The 26,490-nt window shown below is 46.7% G+C and overlaps 1 protein-coding gene across 1 annotated transcript in view; it reads left to right on the forward strand.

Annotated features, from left to right (window-relative positions):
- The window catches only part of LOC135205406 (sortilin-related receptor-like), a 292,014-nt gene that overhangs the window by 59,801 nt on the left and 205,723 nt on the right, over positions 1 to 26,490 (forward strand). The window contains 4 exon segments of the mRNA XM_064235930.1: positions 13,497 to 13,634; positions 14,718 to 14,869; positions 14,974 to 15,190; positions 15,330 to 15,515. Of these exon segments, the coding sequence (XP_064092000.1) occupies positions 13,497 to 13,634; positions 14,718 to 14,869; positions 14,974 to 15,190; positions 15,330 to 15,515 (693 nt within the window).

A 26,490-nucleotide genomic window follows, 5' to 3' on the forward strand; every position in this document is an offset into this window, starting at 1 on the left:
GGAGGATTCTAAACAAAACAAAATGCGCCTACTGAAAGCCAGGAGATATTCGAGGCGCTTTGCGCCTGCCAGGCGCCAGGAGTATTCCAAGCACGTTACTCCTCCCCAGGCGAGATACTCCTACTGTACACCAGGCGCATTCCTCGGAAGAGCCTGACACTCGTAAGAGAGTAAGAGAAGAGTCAGTAGAAAGAAGAGAACCTTCTCCTTCCGAGCCTATCAACCCAGAAGATGCTCGGAGGACGAAATGAAGGAAGGATCTTCTAATTATAAAGTTCTTTCGTCCCTTTTGTTGGAGGAATATGGAGACTCTTTGACGCCAGCTGCTCCCCCTTCGCCACGCTCGCAGTTTTTCAAGCACAAAAACACTCAAGTCTTCCTCTTTCCTTAAAATGAAGCCTGCCATTTCTATGAGGAGAGCTCTACAATCTCTTGACTCCTGGTTCAAGAAGAAGAAGGAGTTAGGAAGTTACGGTCTTTTCCTTTTTTGTATGCCTCCCGCTAAACTTACAGGGAGGAGAGGAATTTGGTATGAACAACCGGGAGATTTTATGGGACTATCTCTGTCCGTTTCAGCTGAGTCAGACTTCTCGAGTTTGGTGATTCGTCGAGAAGGCACGCCTTGAATGCAGCGAAGGTTACATGGGGGCTTTCGGAAACGGATCACCTCATCAAGGGAACCTTTTTCATACTTTAGAAGTTTTTAACTTCTTAGATTGGTCCCTTGGGGTTCTGGCCAAGAAATCTCAGAAAATGAACAACTCGACCCAGAAACCCTGAATTGCATCTCGCCTGTATTGATAAGGCTGTTCAGGATGGATCGGCTGAGGTATGCTCCCTATATGGTTGCAGGAGTTTTAAAGAAAAGGGCGGGTGCACAGTGCTTTTCCTCACGAAGGGCCGTCTCTCATTCACAGAGAGCCGCATTATTGTTTGCGCCTCTCTCTGAAAACCTTTTTCCCTCACAGTTGGTGAAGGGACATCGCGCATTCTCTGACGGAAAAGGCCACCCAGGATCTCCTTAGACAATCCTCAAGGAAGAATAGGCCTGTGGCTAGTGAGGAAAAGAAAGTGGCTCGCCCAGCTCAGAAACAGCCCTTTCGAGGAGGTCTTCCAACTAGACCGATCGCCAGAAGGAAGTCAACCGATAAGAGGGGCAGGTCTTCCTTCCAGTTCCTTTAAGAAACAAGGGAAGTGAAAATTCTGTCCTCCAGACACCCGTAGGAGCCAGGCTACATTATTTTGCGAAAGCCTGGGAAGACTAGGAGCCAACACTTGGACCGATGTCGATTATCAAGAAGGTATCGCATCCCATTCAAGGACATTCCTCCCCTTGACAACATCTCCGAGGGAATGTCCGCCAGATACAGGGACCCTATTCTGAGGGATACTCTTCGTCAGATGGTGGAACAGATGTGGGACAAAAGAGCAATAGAACTTGTGCTGGATTGCAACTCCCCGGGGTTTTACAATCGCTTGTTTCTTGTAACAAAAAGCCTCGGGGGGATGGAGTACGGACTGAAGTGCGCTGAACAAATTCGTCGAACACAGAAGTTCAGCATGGAAACGTCTGCCTCAGTCCTTGCAGCACTGCGGCAAGGGGATTGGATGGTGTCCTTAGACCTTCAGGACGCATACTTCCACATCCCGATCCACCATCGTCGAGGAAGTACCTTCGATTTATGTTCGAAGGAAGAAAGTTATCAGTTCAGGGGCCCTGTGTTTCGGCCTGTCCACGGCTCCTCAAGTCTTCACAGACGTGATGAAAAATGTAGCAAGGCACTTACATTTGAAAGGGATAAATGTCTCCCTGTACCTGGACGACTGGCTCATCAGAGCCAGATCTCAAAAGCAGTGTTTGGAGGACTTGCGAACAACACTGGAATTGACAAAGTCTTTGGGATTGATCGTGAACCTCGAGAAGTCTCAGATGATCCCCAGCCAGAACGTGGTTTATCTGGGGATTCAGATGGATTCTCGGGGTTTTCGAGTTTTTTCCATCTCAGAGAGAATAAAGAAAGGCTGTGCCACAGTATCGAACTTTCTAGGGAAGGAGCGCACTTCAGCGAGGGAATGGCTGAGCCTTCTGGGAACCCTTTCCTCGCTCGAACAGTTCTTTCTCCTAGGAAGATTACATCTTCGACCGCTTCAGTTCTTCTAAGAAGAAGTTGGAGTTGGAAGACAGGTCAGCTCTCGGACACGTTCCAATTCTCGGAAGAGATAAAACATCATTTGAAGTGGTGGTTGGTTCCATTAAAGGAAAACAAAGGAGTGTCCCTGCAAGTACGGAACCCAAGCCTGACATTGTTTTCAGACGCCTCGGAGGCGGGCTGGGGTGCAACATTGGGACCCAGAGAAGTGTCAGGCACCTGGTCGGCAGAACAGGTGTCATGGCACATAAATTGCAAAGAGCTCTTAGCGATTCACCTAGCACTAAAGAGCTTCGAACACTTAGTCAGAGGAAAAGTCGTGCAGATAAATTCAGACAATACGACAGCTCTGGCTTATGTCAAGAAGCAAGGAGGGACGCACTCTTTTGCTCTGTACGAGCTGGCACGGGATCTACTGATTTGGGCGAACCAAAGGAAGGTAATTCTCCTGACAAGGTTTGTTCAAGGGGAGAGGAATGTGAGAGCGGACAGATTGAGCAGGAGATTCCAGGTCCTTCCCAACAGAGTGGACACTCCACTCAGAAGTCTGTCAGAGCCTTTGGCTCCTTTGGGGAAGCCTCAAATAGATCTGTTTCGCCACGTTCCTCTCCAAAACCGGATAGATAACATTTTGTGCCCTGGTGGAGGATCCCCGGGCTTATGCAAACAGACGCCTTTCTCCTGGAACTGGTTCAGGGCAAATAAGGACGTTTACGCTTTTCCCCCGTTCAAGATACTGGGGGAAGAGTAGTCAAGAAAATTCGTGGCATCCGAAGGAACCAAGATGACTTTCTGATCGCTCCGTATTGGCCAGCTCAAATTTGGTTCACAGAGGTGATGGAATGGACAGTGGACTTCCCCAGATCTCTTCCAAACAGAATAGATCTGCTCAACAACCCCACTTCGAGAGGTACCATCAAAATCTTACCCGCTCTTGCTCTGGACTGCCTTTCGACTATTGAAAGACTTGTCAGAGCGAGAAGGGTTTTCTCGCCAGGCAGCAAACGCAATTGCTAGAGCCCGCAGATCATCTACGAGGCGAGTGTACCAATCGAAGTGGGAAGTTTTCAGAAACTGGTGTAGGTCGAAGAAGCTGTCCTCTTCCAGTACCTCTGTGACCGAGATTGCAGATTTCCTTCTGTTTCTTAGACAAAAGTCGCATCTCTCAGTACCAACTATTAAGGGGTACAGGAGTATGCTCTCAGCAGTCTTTAGAAACAGAGGATTAGATCTAACGAATGATAAGGATTTGCACGACCTCATTCGGTCATTCGAAACATCTAAATCACTTGTACCTAAGGTTCCAAGCTGGAACTTAGATGTGGTTCTTAAATTGCTTCATCAGATGAATTTCGAACCACTTCACACTGCTTGTTCCGTAATATCACTAGAAAGTGTTTGTTTCTGATCTCTCTTGCAAACGGCAAAAAAGAATCAGTGAGTTGCACGCCCTTGAATCAAGAGTTGGCTTCAAGGAGACTCCGCAATTTGTTCATTTCAGTCCCTTTTTTCTGGCCAAAAATGAAAACCCTTCGAATCCCTGGCCCAGGAGCTTCGAAGTGAAAGGACTTTCTAGTTTGGTGGGCAGAGAGGCAGAAAGATCCCTTTGGCCCAGTTAGAGCTCTAAAATTTTATCTGGACTAGAGAGCAGTTTGGGGTTCGCAGAAAGGTCTTTGGTGCTCAGTGAAAGACCCCAAGAGAGCAATGTCCAAGAACGCTTTAGCCTTCTTTGTTAGAAGTGTTATCACGGAAGCTCATAAGAAGTGTCCAGATGATTCTTTTAATCTTCTAAGAGTGGGAGCCCACGAAGTTAGAGCATCGCAACTTCGGTGGCGTTCCAAAGAAATTATGTCACTAAAGAACTTTTGGACACAACTTATTGGAGATGCAACTCTGTTTGCATCCCATTATTTAAAAGACGTGCGAGTTACGTATGATAAATGTTTTTTTCGTTAGGTCCGTTTGTGTCAGCACAAACGGTTCTGGGTAAAGGAGAAAGCACCAATCCTTAAAATTATGTACGTAACCCTCTTGTCGGATGTGTTCCGGGCTGGGGTTTTCGGTGTATGGGAGTGTCAGTAGTCGCACAGGCGGCCTTCACTTCTCTTTCATTTGAAAATCGAGTGACATCTGACTATTAGAGGGGTACAAAAATTTTTGTTATTTTTGTATGTATGAGTTTCGAGTTTGTGGTTGTTTGCAAAGAGTTTGGGGATAACTCTAGGCAATCTTAGAACTAACACGGTTAGGAGCGGGTGATCGGGATTGGTTGTGTGCTCCTTAAATTAGTGCGTGTTGTCATATAAGCGGATGTGCTCCCATTGACAAACGCCAGTTAGGATTCTGTCGAGTAAGTGGAAGAGACCCCATCGACAGATCCACAAGAACTCTTGGCCACAGATCACTATCTCGCTAAGGCTCTTGAGATGAAGCAGACTCCTGGGCAGTAGCCACGAAGTCTTCCATCTAAAAAGGTAGGAACTAAGGTTTATTAATACCTACAACATATGTTGTTTACCTGTCTAGTCAGTTAGTTAGCTGTCTCTTGCCCTCCACCAAAGGGTGTCAATCAGCTATGTATATATCTGACAGGTAAGTTGAATGTATGAAAAAATGACATTGTTATGATACAATAAAGTTTCATACATACTTACCTGGCAGATATATACAATTGAAGACCCACCCAGCCTCCCCGCAGGAGACAGGTGGAAGAGAGATTATGATTAGAAAACGGGAATAGTTCCTAGCCCTGCCACCCAGAGCAGGGCTGCGGTAGATCACCTGACCTACCTGTAGCGAGTGCCGCGAAATTTGAAATTCTGTCGGGAACGACGGAGTCGATAGCTATGTATATATCTGCCAGGTAAGTATGTATGAAACTTTATTGTATCATAACAATGTCATTTTTCTATAGGATCTTTCTCCTGCCCCTTTCCAGCGAGGGGGCCTAGGTGAGTCCGTTGCCGGGTCCCCCCCCTAGGGGTGGTCCTGATGAGTCGTTTCCCCAACAGGTACCGAAGACTTCCACGGATCTGAGAGACTGCTGGACATGGTTGCAGTTACAGGGCACCCTGTCCTGGTCCTTCGTCTTCTTAGGCATCAAAGTGTAGGGGAGGGGATCCCGTTCCCCCTCCCAAGCTTAATCTACGGGAAGCTTCCTGTTACGGCTCGCCTAGCTGCGGCTCCGCCTGCTCTCGAGCGGAGCTCGCCGCTTGCGGCCGGAGCCGGGCCGGTGTACCCGGTCACGGAGCCACCCACCCACCCGGCTCCGACCCTTCCCCCGCCTGCTGTTGGGGATTTCTTTCCCCCTCGTACTCCGGGCAGATCCCCGATGGAGGACGATGCCTTCCCGTCCTGGGGCTTCCCGTCTAAGGGGCAGGAAGAGCCAGGGGGTGGCCTTGGGAGCGGCCTTCCGGGGTGGTCCCACTGTGATGGGGGTGTCCCCGAAGCGGTCGAAACGCTCCCCGGCCTCCCTCCACGGCGGGAGTCGCCGGAGGAGAAGCAAGAGACGGCGGGACTCGTCTGAGGATGTGAGTTCCTCGAGTTCCTCCTCGAGGGAGTGATCCTCCCGTAGGAGAACGCTTTTCGAAGAAGAGACGCCGTCATGGGAGAGGTAGGAGGCGCAGCTACTCCTCGTCCTTGAGCGGCTCTTCCCACTCTCATTGTTGTAACTGGGATCGTAAAAGGAGCAGAGGGAGTGACAGGCGTCGGGACAACTCCCAGCAGGGGCGGCGTCGTTCTACTTCGCCCTCTTCGCCGAGGGAGGCCCCCGCCCCAGTGGCCCCCAGGACGATTCCTCACGGGGGGTTCCCAGCCAGCATCCTCCCTGCTCATCCCTCGGTCCCGGTGGATCCCGTCTCGGTCTCGTCAGCTATAGGGTTGGCCTCCATAACCGAGCGGGCTCCCTTCTTCTGTGTTCCCACCCACTTTCGCCTTCGCAGATGGAACCTAGGGCCGATGCCTCCTTAGGGGGTTCAGAGCCCCTCCACCGCTCAGGATTGAGCTCCTCCTGGGGGCGGTCCGGGCGTTTGGGGCATCCCTCCTTGCAGGAGACCGGTTTACAACTGGGTTTAAGTGTCCCTCTCAGGGGAGCTTCTCCAGCTTCCCCCTGTCCAAAGTCTGGGGTCTTTCCTCCGTCGCGGGATGCTGAGAAAAAGACCCTCATGCCAAGAAAAGAAGCTTCCAGAAATGCCCCCTGGACGGAACTAGGTCCAATGGATGAGAGTTCAACTTTTAGGAGGGTCCTCTCTTATTAGGTCCATGAACCGGCTAGAGGAGCCAGCCCTGACGATAGAGGACAACAGATCCTTGGCTGTGGACATTCTGTTCAGGGACCCAGAGGAATCCAAGCCCTCTCTCAGCCTCCCTAGGTCCACCAATACGAAGAAGGCCCTGACAATGGTGGAGAAACTCATAGCAGGGTCGAGTAACTTCCTACGTTTGCAGTCCTCGGCTAGGCTACTCCCAGAGTCTAAGCCGAGTCAGAGAAGGCTATATGCCCTGGAAGGTGTCCCTCTTCTTCCCAAATCCGTGGAGGGTAACTTGGCGACCCTGGCGCCCGGACTCTCGGAAGAGAGGCTCGCGTCAGGGCTAGTCTCCTTCTCCCACCAGGAGGCTATGGCCAAGAAAGTCACAGCTTGGACCTCTATTCACGTGGCTTCATGGTTAGATCTGTGGTCCGGGGCGGTAGCCAGGTTCCCCACCCTCCACGACTTGAGGGACGAGTCCTCTCTTGCCCAATTCAAGGAACTGATTTTGTCGGGGGGTAAGTCTGTGGGCTTTCTCACGACCCAACTGGTCTCGTCATGGGCAAACTGGGTCTTGAGGAGGAGGGATTCCATACTAGCCAAGCTCCCTAGGAACATTCCAGAGAGGGAGCTCAGGACCCTTCAGAACACCTCAGTGGAGGGGGCTGCTCTCTTTCCGGAGAAGCTGGTGGAGGAGTCTGTGGAACGGTGGAGGAAAGCCAGCCAAGGCTCCATCGTATATAGGGCCCCTCCCCTATGTCAGTCAGTGCCGAAAAGACCTAGCAAGAGACCGAAGCCTCAGAATAGGACCCCTCTCTGCTCCCTCCACGGAGTCAGCCCCTCGGAACTGGCGAGACCAGGGGACTCACCCCTCCCCCAGGACCCTCCTGCCTTCCCAGGCATCCTTCAGGTCCAGACACCTCTCTACTTCCAGAAGGGGTCGTAACAACCGCTTCCCTAGGAGGAAGTAGGAGTCGAGGCCCCCTACCATGTCTTTTGCCACCGGTGGGATGTTGCCTCTCGAGCTGTTGGCAGAACTGGGAGGATCTCGGAGCCGAGCCCTGGACAGTCCAGGTCCTCAGGGACGGTTACCGAACCCCCTTTCTAGACCAGAAACCTCCCCTGTCAAGGGAGCCGGCCAATCTGTCTTTTCAGCCCGGAACCCTGGTCACAGGGAGGCCCTAAGGCTAGAAGTTCAAGCACTGCTGGAGAAGGGAGCCCTCCAGCAGGTGGTAGATCACTCCCCCAGGTTTTTCAGTCGCCTTTTCTTGGTGGAGAAGTCGTCGGGGGGTGGCGACCGGTCATAGATCTTTCGATCCTCAACTTGTACGTCCTAAAGACGCCCTTCAAAATGAAAACGCCACGCTCGGTGCTGGCTTCCGTGAGAGAAGGGGATTTTATGATGTCCCTGGGTCTTAAGGACACCTACTTCCAGATCCCGGTACACCCGTCCTCCAGGAAGTACCTGCGCATAAGGTGGGAGGACCAGAGCTTGCAGTTCAAGTCGCTCTGTTTCGGGCTGGCAACAGCTCCGCAAGTGTTCACGAGGGTGTTCTCCCTGGTGTCGTCTTGGGCCCACAAGAGAGGTATACGCCTTCTCAGGTACCTAGACGACTGGCTACTCCTTTCCTCCTCAAAGGAGCGCTTGGTAGAGCAGAGGGGCACCCTCCTGGCCTTTTGCAAAACCCTGGGAGTCGTCGTGAACTGGGAGAAGTCCCATCTAGTCCCCTCCACCAGGATGGTGTACCTGGGGATGGAGTTGGATACGGAGGCAGGGCGAGCTTTCCCATCAGAGGACAGACTGGCAAACCTCCGAAGAATCGCCTGCAATTTCCTGAGCCACTCCCTGAGACCGGCAAAGGCTATTAGCCACCTGGTCTCCCTGGAAAAACTAGTCCCCCAGGGAAGGCTGAGATTAAGGCCCTTACAATGGGACCTGAAAGTAGGGTGGTCCCAGAAGGAGGAAACACCTCAAAAGCCAGTTCCCATCTCACTGGCAACAAGGAAGGCCCTCGGTTGGTGGCTGGATCCTGCAAACTCTCGTCGGGGTGTGCCCCTTAGGTCAGTACCCCCGGAGATGCTCCTGTTTACGGACGCGTCGAAGGTAGGCTGGGGGGCCCACCTGAAGTCCCTCTCGGCGGGAGGGATATGGTCGCAAGAGGAGAGCACCTTCCACATAAACAAGCTAGAGCTCTTGGCAGTGAAGCGTGCCCTGGAAGCTTTCAAGGAGGCAGTGGGAGGACACTGTGTCTCTGATGTGCAACAATGCCATGGTGGTCGCCTACGTCAAGAAGCAGGGGGGGGGGGGGCCCCTGAGATCACGGGATCTCTGCAGAATGACGAAGGAGATCTTGAGCCGAGCCAAAGCCCTTGGGACCTCCTTGATGGCAAGGTTCATTCCCGGCAAGAAGAATGTAATCGCCGACATCCTCAGCAGATGGGGTCAGGTGGTGGGATCGGAATAGTCCCTACACCCCGAGGTAGCGAGAGAGCTAATAGGGAAGTGGGGGTCCCCATCCCTGGACCTGTTTGCAACAAGGCTAAACGCCAAACTGCCGGTGTACTGCTCCCCGGTGCCAGACTCAGCCATGTTTTAGGAGGATGCGTTCCAGCACCCGTGGGATGGCCTGGACATGCACGCGCACCCTCCCTTTGGAGTCCTCAGGCAGGTCCTCAACCATCTGAGGAAGGCGAAAGGGGCGGCACTGATGTTGGTGACCCCTTGGTGGCTGGACAGGGAGTGGATCCGGACCTTCTAGAGTTGGCCTCTCTACTGCCTTGGGAGCTGCCCCCCAGGCCAGACCTGTTAAGGCAGCCCCACTTCGAGAGGTTCCATGGGAACATTCCAGCCCTCTCCCTTCATGGCGGGAGACTATCGAGCGGCTGTTAAATAGGAGAGGGTTCTCGGTGAGGGTGGCCTCTCACATGTCTGGTTACTTGATGGAGTCCTCCTCTAACATCTACCAGGCAAAGTGGAAAGTTTTCGGGGCCTGGTGTAGGAACAGGGGTCTGGAACCCCTCCGAGCAAAGATCCCAGACATATCAGAATTCTTGACCTACCTGAGGTTGGACAGAGGCCTGTCAATTCCGGCGGTCAAAGGAGCCAGGGCCGCATTAAGCCAGGTCTTCTCCCTGAAAGGGCTGGATGTGGGGAACTCGAAACCGCTGACCTTGCTCATAGGGAGCTTTGAGCAGAAGTGTCCCCCCAGTGCCGGCTTGGTTCCCCGCTGGGATGTTGCAATATTCTTGGACTCCCTGAGGAAGCCCCCTTTCGAGCCACTCAAGGACATCCTGGATAGGGAGCTGACCCTCAAGACGGTGTTTCTGCTAGCCCTGGCCTCCATGAAGAGGGTGGGAGAGCTCCACGGCCTGTCGTACGTAGTGGCCCACACGAGGGGGTGGAAAGAACTCTCATTCAGGTTTGTCCCCTCCTTCATGGCTAAGAATCAGAACCCCTCGGTCTCGGATCTCAGGTTCGCGGATTTTCCATCTCTGCCCTCCCAAAATCGGACCAGCCTAAGGATCTCCTCCTTTGTACGGTGAGGGCAGTACGGAAGTAAATGGAAAGGACAGCTCGGTTCAGGCCGGAGGTAAAGAACCTCTTCGTCACCACGGGGAGAGTGAAGAAGGCAGCCTCGAAAAACACCATCTCCTTCTGGCTGAGAGAAACCATCAGGAGGGCCTACAAGAAGGGTGGCCTTTCCCCTCCAAAGGAGCCAGGCCCCATGACATCAGGGGAATTGGGGCTTCCCTTTCATTCTCAGAACATGGCAGTGAACCAGGTCCTGAGGGCAGGAGTCTGGAATAGGCAGTCGATATTGACAGCCCACTATCTAAAAGACTGCACGAGGAGGTCGCTCGATGCCTTTGAGATTGGCCCCATGGTGGCAGGCCAGCAACAAGTTTAGGTCCCCTCTTCACCCTTCTTGGGGTGGACGGGCCAGTGTGTGTGAGTGTGTGTGACTTTTCCTCATACCCCCCCTGATCCTTGTCCTTGTTCCCCCTGGGCTATCGGAGGAAGTGAGGAATCCAGGATACTCAGCTAAGATACGCAGGAGTGCGTATGGTATTCAGTACAACCCACAGTTTTACATGTCAAGGTTTGGTTATGCCCGCAGCCAGGCTTGCTTTAGGACCTCCCCTTCCGTACCGCAACCCCCCAGTATAACTAAGCAGGGTTGAGTTTCCAAGGGGGTGTGACGTCGCCCCTCCTCTGAAATTGCGCACATTTTCATATATAAAACTTTATGTAATGGCTAATTTAAAATGGTACAAACATTACGACAATCGGACAAAAAAAATTATGACTTTTTTCGGAAGAGTTACAGCGCGGACATAAGGAAAGTTTTTTTCATAAATTCACCATAAATCGAAATATTTTGCTAGAGACTTCCAATTTGTTGCAAAATAAAGGTAAATGATTGAATATTACTAGAATATAAGAGTTGTAGCTTACAATTGCGTTTTTTACCATTTCGGTCGAGTCAAAGTTGACTGAAGGTTGATATTGTGGCACTTATTGTGATTTATATGAAAATATTTCAAAACTGATAAAAGCTACAACCACGAGTTGCTTTTTTTTTGTATTCTACATGAAATTGCGCACATTTTCATATATAATACTCCATATAACGGCTAATATAAAATGGTGCAAAAACTATGTCAAAGTGACGAAATAATTTCTGAGATTTGTCGCTGATGCTTTTTAGTGCGAGGAGAAAGAAATTTGTGTTTGCGCGCCTGGGTAACGATTGTAAACAAAACAATGCCTTGATCCGTGAGCTCCCAGCATCCCCCAGGGCGCGTGATTTAAAAGTTTTCGTGAATTTTTAAAAAAACTTTTTTTATATCGACATATACAAGTCCAATCGGCACCCAACAGACAATTTATATCGACTTTTGATACGTCCAATTGGCGTTTTTTGCTGAAAGAAACATCAAATGTTAAAATTCTTTTAATATCGCAGAGTGATGAATGAAACAGTTCAGTACTTACTAAACCGTTAAAATGACAAAATCTCAACGAGAATAAAAAGTTAGTTTGATTCATTTTATGGTAGTATAAGAAAGGTCATATTGTATCAATGCACCTTTTAGGAGATCAGGTCTGATTTTCAACAGGTCAAAAACATTTTGCATTTTGAGGTTTTTTAGGTATATTTTTATTTTTCGAGCAAATTTATTAAGATAATAGTTGTCAGTTTTTCATTACCCCCAGTCCCATTGCGCAATCATCAAGAATGCAATTGTGAGTAGTCTGTGATACCCAGGTACTCATTATATTTGAGATCCAGTACTCAGTAAAGTAGTATTTGATTGATGATTATCGTGATATTTATTAAGGAAGGAGAGTTCCTCGTTGGACGAGTGGGTTACCTGCTTGCCTACCAATTCGGTAGTTAGTTCAATGCCCTGCTCTGCCAATGTGAGACCAGAGGAATTTATTTCTGGTGGTTAGAAATTCATTTCTTGATATATGTTCCACAATAAGCTGTAAGTACCGTTGCTAGGTAACCAATTGGTTCCTAGCCACGTAAAAAATATCTAATCCTTTGGGCCAGCCCTTAGAGGGCTGTTAATCAGCTCAGTGGTCTGGTAAAATTAAGATATACTCAAATTAAATTAGATAAGGAAGGAGACCCTATCGTAAACATGTTGATTGAAAATTGTAGCTTTTATCAGCAGAGTTTACGTATTCACAAGTTTTTCTGTTGTGTGATATGAATCTTATGTAAAAGTAATGTTAGTTGCTTACATCTTTGTGCTGTAGGTACAATTAGCATAAATCTTCCTTGAACCCTTCCCTGCTGGAGAGATCTCAGACACCCACACCTCATCAGATTCCACCAACACATCCATGTGCTTTAGTTATTAACCCATCTCTTACAAGCTTAAGGATTTTGAAGAGTATCTTGATAGTTTATCCTCAGTACTAGGAAAGACTCAAAAATTTATACAGTATTAGCAGTAGGAGGTATTTTACTGTTTGTCTTGAGGAATTTCCTGCACTTGTACCTCTATAGATAATATAATGAAGTTTTTTAGCTTCCCAAGATAAGCCTAAAATCTGTTGGTCTAGGCTATTAAGGGCTATAGGGTTGGACACTTTCTTCTGTCTCACAACATACCCAACTAGAGATTGCATATGATCCAAATCTCAAATAGGTCTTAAAATCTTTCTTGGAGCTTGGTTGTGGTCTTAAAATTATGTACAGAGCCTTTCAAACTATTACATCTTTAAAGCATGTAACAATGAACGCTTTTTCTTTGGTAGCACTGGCTACATTAGAGAGGTTGAGAAACCCCAAACATTTTTTATTTCTGCAATGGGGATGCTATACTCTCTTTCCTGCCTTTATTGGGAAATGAAGTAGCAGTTCCCTTATGCTTGGTGAGAATTAGAATTTACTTAGAAAGGTTAAAGCCTCTCTGAGGTAAGATTAAACACTTATTTTGTGGAGTTAGGAGGCTATGCTCTTTATTTTCGTTAGTTGATTCATGAGAAACTTAACCTTGATTCCATCAGTGCACCACATATAGGCATTACCTAAGGATTTTTGCAGCAACGCTTTGGCCCTTATCTGCAACTCGTTTCATTCATATTATTGTACCTCCCTCCATAATCTCTCTTCTTACCAACCTCTCCTAACAATTGCTTCGTGGTGCAACTGCGAGGTTTTCCTCCCATTGCACCTTCTAAACTTTTTACTGTAAATTTCAGTTTCAGTGCTGAATGAGCTCTTAGATCCCAGCACTTGGCCTTTGGCCTAAATTCTATCTTCTATTCTGTTCTATTTTTTAACAAGGAATGATATTTGTGGGCATTTGTTGAACACAAAATTAGAGTAGTATAAGTAATATGTTTGTGTGGAAAAATTCATTTTGGTTTTGAATAATTATTTTCCTATTATCAAGTGAAATTCTCTACCCAGGTTCCTTGAAGTGTTCAGAACACAGTTATTGTATCACCAAAACATTCTGACTAATTCCTATAAAATACACTATTGATGCTTGATGTCTGCATAGTTTTTTGTGCATTAGAAATTTAGTAGTCATTCAATTGATGTAATTAGTTGATTTTTGTTATTTGTTATTGCAGCACCTTTTTGGATCTCACTCTTCTGAGCCCCAGCTCCAGTTGTGGGTATCATATCGTCAAGGACCTTTCTTGAACTCCGAATTCCCAAGTACTCTCTCCCACCAACATTACTATATTGCTGATATCTCAGAAGGACAGGTAATTGTTTCAGGTATTCTAAAGTTTAGATAATCCTGATAATAGCATGTTTATTACATGAAAAGTTGTAATTCTTGTCATGCTCTAGATCTAATTGCATTACATTAAGTTTGAAGGGGTTCTTGCTGTTTTGCAGTATGGAAGATAGCTGTTAATGGTCAGTTTTCATATTTTAAAAAAAATTGTATTACAAGGGAACATTTTTTGGATATTACAGATGTAGGTACTCAAGGATGTGATAATTTTATATTTGTATTTGTTGCCTGAGGATAATTTGTTTTTATGTTGAACATACAAGACTATCAGTCATAGAGGTTTATTTATTGGTGCCTTTACCGTAATTGAAATTCATTATTATGTCTTTTCAGGGTTATTATTACTGAGTTCTTTTACTTGATCACTGAGATCACTGAGCTTGTTTACTTCTAGTTGTACAGGCTGGCCTCTTTTGAAGAAAAGTTTAGTAGTACTGGATTTGCTAATTGGGTTAAATATTTTTGATACAAACCTCATGGTGCATAATTAAGCCCTAGGATCTGGGGAATGGAACCATTTTGAAGGCAGCTCATGTTCATATATTGAATTAGTTTTTTAATTACCTGTTATTTCCATGATTTTTTAATTTTAATTTAGCTACTTGTATGTACTGTGATTGGGTCAGATATGTTCATTTCTTTAAGTGATATTTTAACATTGCTAAACCTGCTGTCTTTAACAGTTGGGAAATTTTTTGTAATAATGATAAGTATAGTAATAACAAATTATTACATATGAAACCCACCATTGGATTTGACAGTTTTCTAAAAAAAAGCTGTGTTCAGAAAATACTAGTCATCAGACATTTGAATAGGTTTTCTGTAATCATGTAATAAGCTTTGGGAATTTTCTAAGTATTCAGTTAATCTAGCAGTTGAATTTTGAAAGAATTGTACTTTGTTATATGAAATCTAGTTTTTATTTGGAACAAAAATGTAGCCTGACTAGTCTTGTAAGTGTTTTTCAATAAACAGGTTCAGTTGACAGTAGTTTGTATTTAAGTTTAAGATTTTATGTATTTCTAATATCCCTGTTTTTTTTTTTCAGGTAATGGTATGTGTTGCTCATGATCAGGTGATGTCCAACTTGTATGTGTCTTCTGTTCCAAGGTCTTTAAATCATCAGCTTCGCTTTTCACTTTCTCTGGAACGAATCCTCTATTTTAATCCAACAAAGAACTGGGTGGATACTTGGCTGAGGTAATGATTTTTTAGTTACTTATCACAATGGTAGTTTAACTTGGTTTGCCTGATTTATTATGACAAGAACATTGTGTTATTAGGCACTGTACTGTTTATTTCAGTGTTGTTGCTGATAAGACATTTGCCGACCTGCATCCTGTGGAAGGTATTCGTGGTGTCTTCATTGCTTCTCAGCTGGTGGCCAACTATACAAAGAGTACTAGCACTCTTGGGCCAGAACACTTGACCTCTTACATTACTTTTGACCAGGGTGGCATTTGGAAGCCTATTCAACCACCACGTGTAGATGTGGATGGTAATACTATTAACTGCTCTAGGGTATGTAATTGGTTTCAGACAAGTGTTGTAATGAATCCATTTTATAATCATGCTCATAAAATTTTGGATACTATCATTTTATTCTTATACAATCGCAGTTATCAGACTTTCTTACTATTTTATTATTGTAAAATTGCAGGTATCAGGCTGTTCCTTACATCTGAGTCAAGAGTTTAGTCAGTTATACCCTGCATCTCCAGCCAAGCCCATTCTTAGCAAGAAAAGTGCACCAGGTCTTATTTTAGCAACAGGAACAATTGGAGCTTCTTTGAAGGGGCACCCTGCTCTGTACTTATCAACTGATGCTGGTATAAATTGGTACCAGGTGAGTTTCAGAACAAATTGTGTAATGTAACAATTGAAAGACCTTATGTTGTAATTCAGTATAAATGTCTTTATAGGTAAGTAAATATAAAATAGAGTTTCAAAGTAAAAACGGAATTCAGGTCTGGTAGACACATGAAGTAGTATAGTACTATAATTTCCCAGACCTGTAAATCATGGAATTCTGAAAAATGCCAGAAATGACTGGATTTATGAGTACAGGCAAATAAAGGAATACATATGTTTTAAAAGGTTTCCATGACTCAACTATTCATGTAATAGTTCTGTAGGGTACTTGCTGTTGCCTACCATTTGATAGACATTGAAATAGTAATACAGTATTTGATAGACATTTAAAATAGTAATACAGAAATACTGTACTTAGTACACATTTTGTTTGATATTAGAAATGGTTAATTATTTATTATATACATTAACCATTAACTTTAGTGGAAATTATTAAGTTAATAAATTTATTGCTTAATGGAAATAATTAAGTTTTTTATTGTATGGTGGAGTAACTGTAGGAGTGGGTTTTAAAACATAATTTATTTAATTTAAGGGAGCACTTTACTAGCCCTCTGGTTCAAACTGTCATTATCTTGCTGTCTTGCTACACTTACAGTGTGGCTTTCTGAGCTCAATGTAAAGATTGTAATAATAAAGGTCTACAGCAGATGCATTGCTTTCTGTGTTATATTTTTCATCTCTAGTTGATCTAGCTTTGCTGTTTGATATTTTCCATCTCTTAATTGATCTAGCTTTGCTGTTAGACTTCTTTCATTTTACATAGTGTCATTGGCAGGTCTCATTTTTTTTACAAACCTTTAAATGAGTTCTGTCCTACTCTCTTATTGCATCTCTGTAGTTTTGACAGTGTTGATAGGGTTGCAAATATCAAATGTAATATTGAATTAATCACGTTTATTTTAGTTTTTTAAGGAAATTATCAAATGTAACATTTAATTTACTCAGGTTTATTTAAAGCTGGCCACACGTGCAGTTTTAACTGACAGTTATGACTGTTCAGTTATAACTGACACAGTTTAAACTGACGTCAGTTAGAAATGAAATGCACACACACACACAGAGTTCAATCCCTCAGTTTTTACCATGGATTCCGAGGAGTACGATCTTGCCGCTCTCGGTGTATTCTTTGTAATGCTACAAACTAATAGAAAAAAGAAAACTAAAAAGCGTAAACAGTGGTGCAAAAAGTGGTTACTAAGGCAAAATCAGTGTTCTGATATTAAATTATTAAAGGAATTAAGTGGAGAACCAATTGATTTTCTCAATTATGTGCGCAAGGTTGAGGCTGATAGAGTTCAATGAATTCAACAATCACTTCGTTTTGTTTACCTGCCATCTCAACAAACTGCTCTCACCGCTACCACCTGTAGAAATGAGGAAGGTTGAGAAACTGTACCAGTTAACGAATCCCACACTCCGCTCAGTTTCAGTTACTCCTTTCAGTTAAAAATGTGGAACGTTGCATATGTCTCCGTTTAACTGTACAGTTTTGTTGAACTGACAAAATGAGCAACTGAGATACCCACACACGTGCAGTTTTAACTAGCAGTTATAACTGTCAGATAAAATTGCACGTGTGTGGCTGGCTTTAGTTTTTTAAGGAAATTAGTTTTTCCTTACTTAACTCTTGTTGAGATTTAATTTTGTTCATGAAACTTACCTGTCAGATATATATATAGCTGTATTTTTCCGAATCCGACAGAAATTCAAACACTTACGACACACGCAGTGGGAGTCAGGTGGTTAGTACCCATTCCCGCCGCTGGGAGGCGGGTATCAGGAACCATTCCCATTTTCTATTCGTAATTTTTCTGTCGCCGGTGCTGAAAACACCTGTTTGCAGCACCTCCGTCCAGATTTTGGAAATTTGCTTACTATCTACTTGAGTATCCCTTTTGGTTTTTTCTTTGGTATCTGAATTGGATCGGTGGCTTGGCACACGTTGACTTTGGATTGATTTGAATTTGGTATTGATTTTTCTTTGATCAAGATGTCAGGGTCTAGTTCTGCTAGCGCTAGATTTTGTTCTATGTCCGAATGTAGAGGTAGGCTACTGAAAGCTTCAGTAGACCCACATTCTGTTTGTAAGGTTTGCAGGGGGAATGAATGTACGTTTGAAAGTCGTTGTAAGGAGTGTGAAAGATTAACAGAGTCTGAGTGGAAGGCGTATGAAACCTATCTTAAGAAACTTGAGCGAGATAGGTTAAGGAGGTCTTCCTCCAGGAGTGTTTCAGGTAGGCAAGATTTTAATGATTCTCCTGCTAACCCTCCTTCTGTAGATTATGCTCCTACCCCTGTAGTGTTGCCTCCGGCCCCTGAAGCAGTGTCGGTAGAAGGTAATACTTTATCGCTAATTCTTGAATCAATTCGTAACTTAGAATCAAAAGTGTTAGCTCTGGAGAGCAAAAGTGAAGAGAAGTGCAGTGAAAGTGCCCCTTGTGTAGTGGAGGGTGCGTCAGATCGGCCTCATTCCGCCTCTAGACCTAGACCTCTGCTTGACTCCCAGGTTACGGGGAGAGAGCATGTCGAAAGTCGAAGGAGGGTTACGAGGAACCCCCACCGATCTGGCGTGCCTTCGGCAGCTTCTGACGAACCTACCCAGACTGCCAAGGAGCGTGCGCGTGCACGTCTTCTCAAGGAGTGCTTTTCTTCTTCTGAAGCTTCCTCCCCGCGCAAGGGTGGAGCTCTCATACCGCATCACGTCTCTGCTGAAAAGGAACGGCTCGCGTTCGGGACGCTTCACGTCCAAGTTGTTCTCCGGACTTTACTCGTCGCCTGATAGTGCGTTTGCTGCTTTTCCTCCGCAGAAGAAGCGTAAGGATTATTCGGAGGCGGAGTCTTTCCTAGATGTTTTCTTTCGAGCGCCGCAGTCGCTCTAAGGTGCGTGAAGTGGCGGTTCCTGGGAGTAGGAAGAAGGCGTCCCCTCGCCACTCGCCTGCTCACAGGATCAGCCCCTCCCCAGAAAAGGAGGCTTCACCTACAAGCAAGATTCTCCAGTCTCTTCAGCAGCAACTTCAAGATGTTTTTTCTTCGAGAGAGACTGTTCCACGTCGCCGTAAGAAGGATGACAATCTTCCTGTGAAGAGGTTGAGGCGTTCTCCCTCTCCCTCTCCTCGCTCGTCTCTCTCTCCGTTTGAGTCTCCCTCTAGAGTTCGTTCTGCTCCCCAGCAACTTTCTAGAGGAGGCGAGAAATTCGTTTCTCGCTCTCGTGAAGCGGTTGTTTCCGCTGCTACGAAACTTGTTGATAAGAAGCGCGTTTCTTTAGATGCCGAGCGCGCTTCTGTGAAAGTCAAGCGCGCTTTAGTGGACGCCGAGCGTGATTCGGGGCAAGGTAAGCGAGCGCCAGTGGACGCTCAGTGCGTTTTAGTGGAGCTCGGCGCGTGCCACTGGACGCTCAGCGCACGCCAGTGGACGCCAGGTGTACACCTGTTGCTGTCGAGCGCGCTTCAGTCGGCGCCAGTAGATTGGCTTCGGACGCCAAGCGCGCGCCTACGGACGTCAGTTTACCACCTCCGCAAGCGCAAGCGGAAGCGGGAACTCTTCCTGTTCGCCGCTCTTTCTCTTTTGAGAAAGCTCGTGACTCTTCCTTACTTCCTCCGACTTCTCCAGTGTCTGAAGAGGAAATTAGTGACGCTTTCGTCGAAGTGGACGAAGAACAGCAGTTGGCTCCAGTTTCGACGGACTACAAGGTTTTGACTCGTTTGCTACAGTCAGTCTTTGCAGACACTTTCCAACCTGAAGCTCCACGTACTCCTCCCTCTCAGTTTTCGTCATCCAAAGCTACTAAGATCTCGGGCTTTGTGAAAATGAAGAAGTCGCTTTCTACGAAGCAAGCTTTTGGAAAGGTCCATGATTGGATGGAAAAGAGGAAAACTTCAGGCAAGACTTCTTTCGCTTTACTACCTTCAAGACTTTGTGGCAAAGCTGGTATGTGGTATGAGACGGGAGAAAACGTCGGAGTTAAGCTTCCAGCCTCAGCTCTAGGAGACTTTGGTAGTATTGTGGATGCTGCCAGAAGATCTTTTCTGTCTTCCTCTAAGGTCTCTTGGATGCATAGTGAGTTAGACTTTCACCTTAAAGGCCTCTTCAGGACACTAGAGGTCTTTTAATTTTCTTGACTGGTGCCTAGGAGTTTTGGATGCCAGGTCCAGGAGTTCTGATTCCATCAGTCTGGGGGAGCTGTCCAGTGTATTGTCTTGCATGGACAAGGCCGTCAGGGATGGTTCTGAGGAATTGGCTGCTCATTTCAGCACGGGACTGCTTAAGAAGAGAGCACTTTTTTTGCAATTTTACTGCAAAGTCGGTCTCGCCAGCGCAAAAAGCGATCTTCTTTTCGCTCCTTTCTCAGAACATCTCTTCCCCCAGTCTATGGTAAAGGACAATAGCTGCCAGTCTCCAGGAGAAAGCAACCCAAGACCTTCTGGCACAGTCTTCTAGGAAGCCTACAACACTTCGTCTTCTGGGTCCTCTGCTTTGAAGAAATCGAAGCCCTTTCGATCTGCTTCTTCCTCGAAGCCAGCCCCTCGAGGAAGAGGCTCTTTCAGAGGCAAGACTTCCCCGCTCCTTCCAAGAGCAAGAAGTGAGAGGGAAGTCCTTCAGCACCGGTAGGAGCCAGACTTCTACATTTCGCGAGAGCATGGGAAGAGAGAGGTGCCGACGCTTGGTCTCCGGACATCGTCAAGAAGGGGTACAGAATTCCTTTCCTGAAGTTACCCCCGCTGTCTTCGACACCAAAGGATTTGTCCTCCTTCGTATCAGGGAGAAAAGCAGAAAGTGCTTCACGATCTACTAGATCAATGATCGAGAAGCAGGCGGTGGAACAGGTCTTCGACCGGAGTTCTCCGGGGTTTTACAACCGTCTGTTCCTAGTGCCGAAGCAGTCAGGGGGGTGGCGCCCTGTTCTGGATGTCAGCAGTCTAAATCGCTTCGTTACCAAGCAGAAGTTCAAGATGGAGACACCTCAATCCGTGCTTGCAGCCTTAAGACCGGGGGATTGGATGGTCTCTTTAGACCTTCAGGACGCATACTTTCACGTCCCCATCCATCCCCGATCAAGAAAATACCTGCGGTTTGTCCTGAAAGGGAAGGTTTTCCAATTCAGGGCACTCTGCTTCGGTCTCAGCACGGCGCCGATGGTGTTCACCGTTCTTATGAAGAACGTTGCGAGGTGGCTCCATCTTGCGGAAATAAGGATCTCTCTCTACCTAGACGACTGGCTTATTCGAGCCTCATCGCAAGACCGGTGTCTGAAGGACCTTCACACGACTCTGTCGTTAGCGAGGTCCCTGGGACTTCTGGTGAATCTCGAAAAGTCACATCTGACTCCTTCTCAATCCTTAGTCTATCTGGGGAATCAGATGGACTCAGTGGCTTTTCGGGCTTTTCCGTCCCAGGGGCGACAACTTCAATGCCTAGACAAAGTGTCAGCCTTTCTAGGGAAGGAAACATGCTCGGTGAGGGAATGGATGAGTCGCTGGGACCATTTCCTCACTGGAGAAGTTTGTTTCTCTGGGAAGGTTGCACCTCCGACCACTTCAGTTCTTCTCTCAAGCAATTGGTCACGCAAACAGGATCTAGAAGAGGTCTTGTTTTTGACGGAAGAAATGAAAAAGCACCTCAAATGGTGGTTGGATCCAAAGAAGCTTGCGGAAGGACTTTCGCTCAAGCTTCGGAACCCCGACCTAGTGTTGTTCTCCGACGCGTCCTCCACGGGTTGGGGGGAGCAACACTGGGAGGGAGAGAAGTGTCAGGCACCTGGAGAGGGGAACAGGTGTCCTGGCACATCAATCTAAAAGAACTTTCAGCGGTTTACCTTGCTCTAAGGTTCTTCCAAGAGGAAGTCTCCAACAAAGTGGTTCAGATAAACTCGGACAACACCACAGCCTTGGCATACCTCAGGAAACAGGGGGGAACTCACTCTCCTTCTCTGTTCGCCATCGCGAAGAATATCCTGATTTGGGCGAAGTCGCAAAACGTCCACGATTCTGACAAGATTTGTGTCAGGCGTGGAAAACGTGTGAGCGGACCTTCTCAGTCGGCAAGGACAGCTTCTGCCGACGGAATGGACCCTTCATCAGGAAGTATGCCAGGCGCTATGGAAGCTGTGGGGACGTCCTCATGTGGACGTTTTCGCAACTTCCCGAACGAAGAGACTTCCGCTGTATTGCTCCCCAGTTCTGGACCCGGGAGCAGTGGCAGTAGACGCCCTTGCTGTGGAATTGGTCGGGACTAGACATTTACGCTTTTTCCCCCATTCAAAATCCTCGGGGTGGGAAGTGATGAGGAAGTTCGCTGCATCAGAAGGAGCGAGGATGACCCTCATCGCCCCCTTCTGGCCAGCGGTCGACTGGTTCACGGAGGTGATGTCCTTCCTGGTAGACTTTCCAAGGACTCTGCCCCTAAGGAAAGATCTACTCAGACAGCCCCACTTCGAGAGGTACCACAAAAACCTCCCCGCTCTGAGTCTGACTGCGTTCAGACTATCAAGAAGTTGGCCAGAGCGAGGGGTTTTTCAAGACCTGTGGCAACGGCGATTGCCACCGCAAGGAGGCCCTCCTCAATCACAGTTTACCAATCAAAGTGGGCTGTCTTTAGAAGTTGGTGCAGAAAGAAGGGCATTTCCTCCACCTCAACCTCTGTGAGCCAGACAGCAGATTTCCTTCTTCACCTTAGGAAAGAAGCGAAACTAGCCGTTCCCACGATTAAAGGCTACAGAAGCGTGCTTTCTGTGGTCTTCAGGCATAGAGGACTCGACTTAGCAAATGATAGAGACATTCATGATCTCATTAGATCATTTGAGACTGTGAAAGTTCTCCAACCGAAAGTACCATCGTGGACTTAGACGTGGTACTTAAGTTTCTCATGTCGAGTCAATTTGAAACCGCTCCATTTAGCCTCGCTTAGGAATCTTACTAAGAAGACCATTTTCCTAACCGCTCCTGGGCGACGGTGAAGAGGGTTAGCGAAATTCAAGTCATAAGCAAGCACATTGGTTCAAGGATCATAGTGCAGTTTGTTCCTTAAGTCCTACGTTCTTAGCAAAGAACGAGAACCCTTCCAACCCTTGGCCGAGGACGTTCGAGATCAAAGGGTTGTCGGAGCTAGTGGGACCTGAAGCTGAGAGAGTCCTGTGTCCTGTCAGGGCTCTCAAGTTTTATTTGCAGAGAACCAGAGCATGCAGAGGCTCTTCGGAGAACTTGTGGTGCTCTGTGAAAAAACCAGATCTTCCAATGTCGAAGAACGCACTGGCTTTCTTCTTGAGAAGTACGGTTAAGGAAGCCCATGAAAAGTGTAGTGAAAGTGACATGGAGCTTCTGAAAGTGAAAGCCCACGAGTTGAGGGCTATTGCTACTTTCGGTGGCTTTTCACAAAAAATATGGCAATCAAAGATATTTTGGGCGCCACTTATTGGTGAAGCAATTCGGTATTCGCTTCACACTACCTGCGGGAGGTGAAAGCAACATACGAAAATTGTTCTTACTCGCTCGGCCATACGTCGCTGCAGACACTGTTTTGGGGCAGGAGGTAGCGCTCATCCTATCCTTTAATGGTTAGGGGAGTTTTTAACTTGTATGGTTTGGTGTGGGGTTGACCGCCTACGGCGGATCTCCCTTCCATTAGCTTAGTCTAAGTGGGATACTTTTGGTAGGCTACGCCAGGTGGTTTGGTTTTACTTCGTTGCCCTCATTTGTATGGTCAATGGTCTAGTCACGTCGTGGTCTCGCCCCTGTTGACAGATCATCTGGAGTGCACCAGCTTTATAGGTCTCTACCTTGCTGGCAACTCTAGTAGCACAAGCAGACTTACGCGGCAGTAACCACGAAGTCAGCTATGCTAACAGGTAAGGAACCAAGATATCAATTATCTGCATATATATGTTTCCTAAAATCTTCTATTCTGTCTACTCCCACCACCAAAGGTGGGATTCAGCTATATATATATCTGACAGGTAAGTTTCATGAACAAAATGATATTGTAATGATACAATTAAGTTTGTTCATACTTACCTGGCAGATATATATAATCAAGTACCCACCCACCTCCCCTCAGGAGACAGTGGAAATAAAAATTATGAATAGAAAATGGGAATGGTTCCTGATACCCGCCTCCCAGCGGCGGGAATGGGTACTAACCACCTGACTCCCACTGCGTGTGTCGTAAGTGTTTGAATTTCTGTCGGATTCGGAAAAATACAGCTATATATATATCTGCCAGGTAAGTATGAACAAACTTAATTGTATCATTACAATATCATTTTTATGAAATACTTGTACAACCAACGCAAAAAAAAAAAAAGGGAGGTACAACCAGCTAGGGACGAAGGTCCCAACTTTTATATGCGAGGGCGGTAAAAGGGTCCCACTTTTATATGCGATTTTAGAAGGGAATGGAGAGACTAAAGTTGCACTTTGTGCATCTGCCATCAGCGCCTGAGTCAGACTGTAAGACCGTAGGCAGAGAGAGTTCAGAGCTTCAGTAACCATTCAACTGTGGCCAGAAGTAGGTTATATTAGTGCACCTCCAGCAGAGCAATACACTACAATTTGACCCCAGCTACAACCCCTCTATTTTTTGTATCTTGTCTTGAATCTGCCCAAAAAAACAGCTAACCGAATCAAGGAAGGTGCGGATAATTACAATGCATAAGGAAGGGAAGTCAGTAACTTCAATATCAAAGGAGCTCTGCATTCCCAAAAGCACTGTCTCAAGACGGTGCATTCGCACCAAAGGGGAAGGATGTTGCCACCGCAGTTTCTGGGGAAGAAAGGCTCTGGCTGACATAGAAAAACATTGAAAATGACCGATACGCTTCTCCACTGCGAGGTGACGAAGAGGCCCATGATTACTGCTCTAAAAATTGAGGGAGGAGCACAATTATTTGCTGCCTTCCTCAAAACTGTGGTGACAACATTCTTCCCTTCAGTGCAAATGCACCATATCGAGACAGTGCTTTTGGGAATGCATGGCTTCTTTTGATATTAAAGTTATTGACTTCCCTTTCTTATGCATTATCATCTGCACCTTCCTTGATTAGGTTAGCTGGTTTTTGAGCGTCTTCAGACGAATTACAAAAAACGGAGAGGGATTTGAATCTAGAGGTCAAATTGTGGTAAATTACTCTTGACGGAGGCGTACTAACATAACCTTCTTCTGGCAGTAGTTGAATGGTAACTGAAGCTCTGAACTCCATCTACCTACAGTCTGACTCATGCTAATGCCAGGTGCACAAAGTCTAATTTTAGTCTCTCTGTTCCATCCTAAAATTGCAAATAAAACTGGAACCCTTATACTGTCCCCCCCTTTTTTTATCCCATTTTTTATCCCATTTTTCTTTGTAGTGGGTGTAAATGCAATATATGTCATGTGGAGTACTTGTAGCAATGGCATACACAGTATTAGAATTTGAAGCACTTGCTATAGTATTAATACCTTCCCTCTCTATCCCAAGTATATTTATGAACAATAACCATGTATTTGTTCCTACACTATACAAACCTTCCGTCCTTTACTAAGGATAGATTGCTGAAACTACCGGATAATACGTTCTTTTATACCGAGGTAGTTAGCTACCGGACTGCCCGGCTCACTGAGTAGACACTTTGATTACAGCTGGCAGCGAGGAAAGACCTCTCTCTTTCGCTCTCACTGTCTTGTTGGAATTATTCATAATATTCTTTTTCTCTTTCTAGATAAATGTGAGTATGTCTGACGAAATGGTTATGCGTTCCTGCCCTGGTGTCCTTGGCTGTAGGTGTGGGGATTTCATAAGCAGGATTGACAGAGACCCTCACTGTCTTTGTCCTTCTTGCAGAGGGTATTCCTGTACATTGGAATCCCCCTGTGAGGAGTGTTGTACCTGGTCGCCTGGCCAGTGGGTTGAGTATCGCTTCCGGCAAAGCAAGAAGAAGAAAAGGGATTCTTTGCCTTCGAGTTCTTCCTCGAAGACCAAACGACCCAGACCTTCTGCTTCCTCGTTGGGGACTCGTCCTTGAGGACCTTCGATGTCTCACTCCTCTGGGAGTGAGGTGCATAAGAGCGACGATTCAACTCCTGGCCAGCATTTGAAAGGGCGAGACCTGTCCGTTTCCCCTGGTGAAACAGGAAGGCCTGGCCTTTCTAAGGATGAGCCTTGTTTTTCAGTGCATGTTGACGACGCCCTTCGTGTTTTGTGGCCTTCGTTGGGACTTCCTGGCCTGCTGTCGAAGGAGAGACTTTTGTCTGCGCTCTCCTCTGAGGCTGTCCTCGGAACTTCCTTTGTCTGCTTCTCCTCCAATCTCCACCTCGGGATCCTCTTAAAGCTGCAACCCAGCTTTCCCGAAGGCATCTATGTAGGCTTTTGCCGTTAATCAAAGGTCACCACTCCCTGACTCATCCTTGAGAATGAGGCCGCAAGCAGGCCCCTTTTCCTTCAAATGACCTTCCAGCCCCCCTTCCTATTCCTCTTGGGAAGTTGGGAGACCAGTTAAGGGGGTTTACCATCCCTAAGCTGCCATGAGTGCTCAACACCAGGCGAGAGGCGCTGGAGGCAAATGCATCCTGTGACTCCTCCCTACGAGTCCAGGCCTCCAACCTCTTGAGGCTCTCGATCTTCTTGGGCTCATGCCTTTGTGGAAAATTATCACATCTCGTCCATCGAATTCGAACCCGACCGAGCTCCTCCTGACAGGGCTCCCATAGTGCTTGCGGAGAGGGCTCCATCACCCCTCTCTCCTCCAGCTTTGCCAGACGCAGACAGGCGTCCTCCAACTCCACCTTCCCCCTTCTCGCAAGGGGCTGTCCGATGGGGGCATAAAGACCTTTTGAAGGCAGCGAAGAATCACCCTCGTGATTCCAAGCCTCCAAATGCTCTCCTGTGGCTCTGGGGGCCTTGGCTCCTGGACCTTCTACTGCCCCACTCATGAGCAACCAGACTCTGTCTTCTTCTTTAATACTGAGCCCTCTCATTC

Source organism: Macrobrachium nipponense, chromosome 11, assembly GCF_015104395.2.
Source record: "Macrobrachium nipponense isolate FS-2020 chromosome 11, ASM1510439v2, whole genome shotgun sequence".
Classification (NCBI taxonomy): domain Eukaryota; kingdom Metazoa; phylum Arthropoda; class Malacostraca; order Decapoda; family Palaemonidae; genus Macrobrachium; species Macrobrachium nipponense.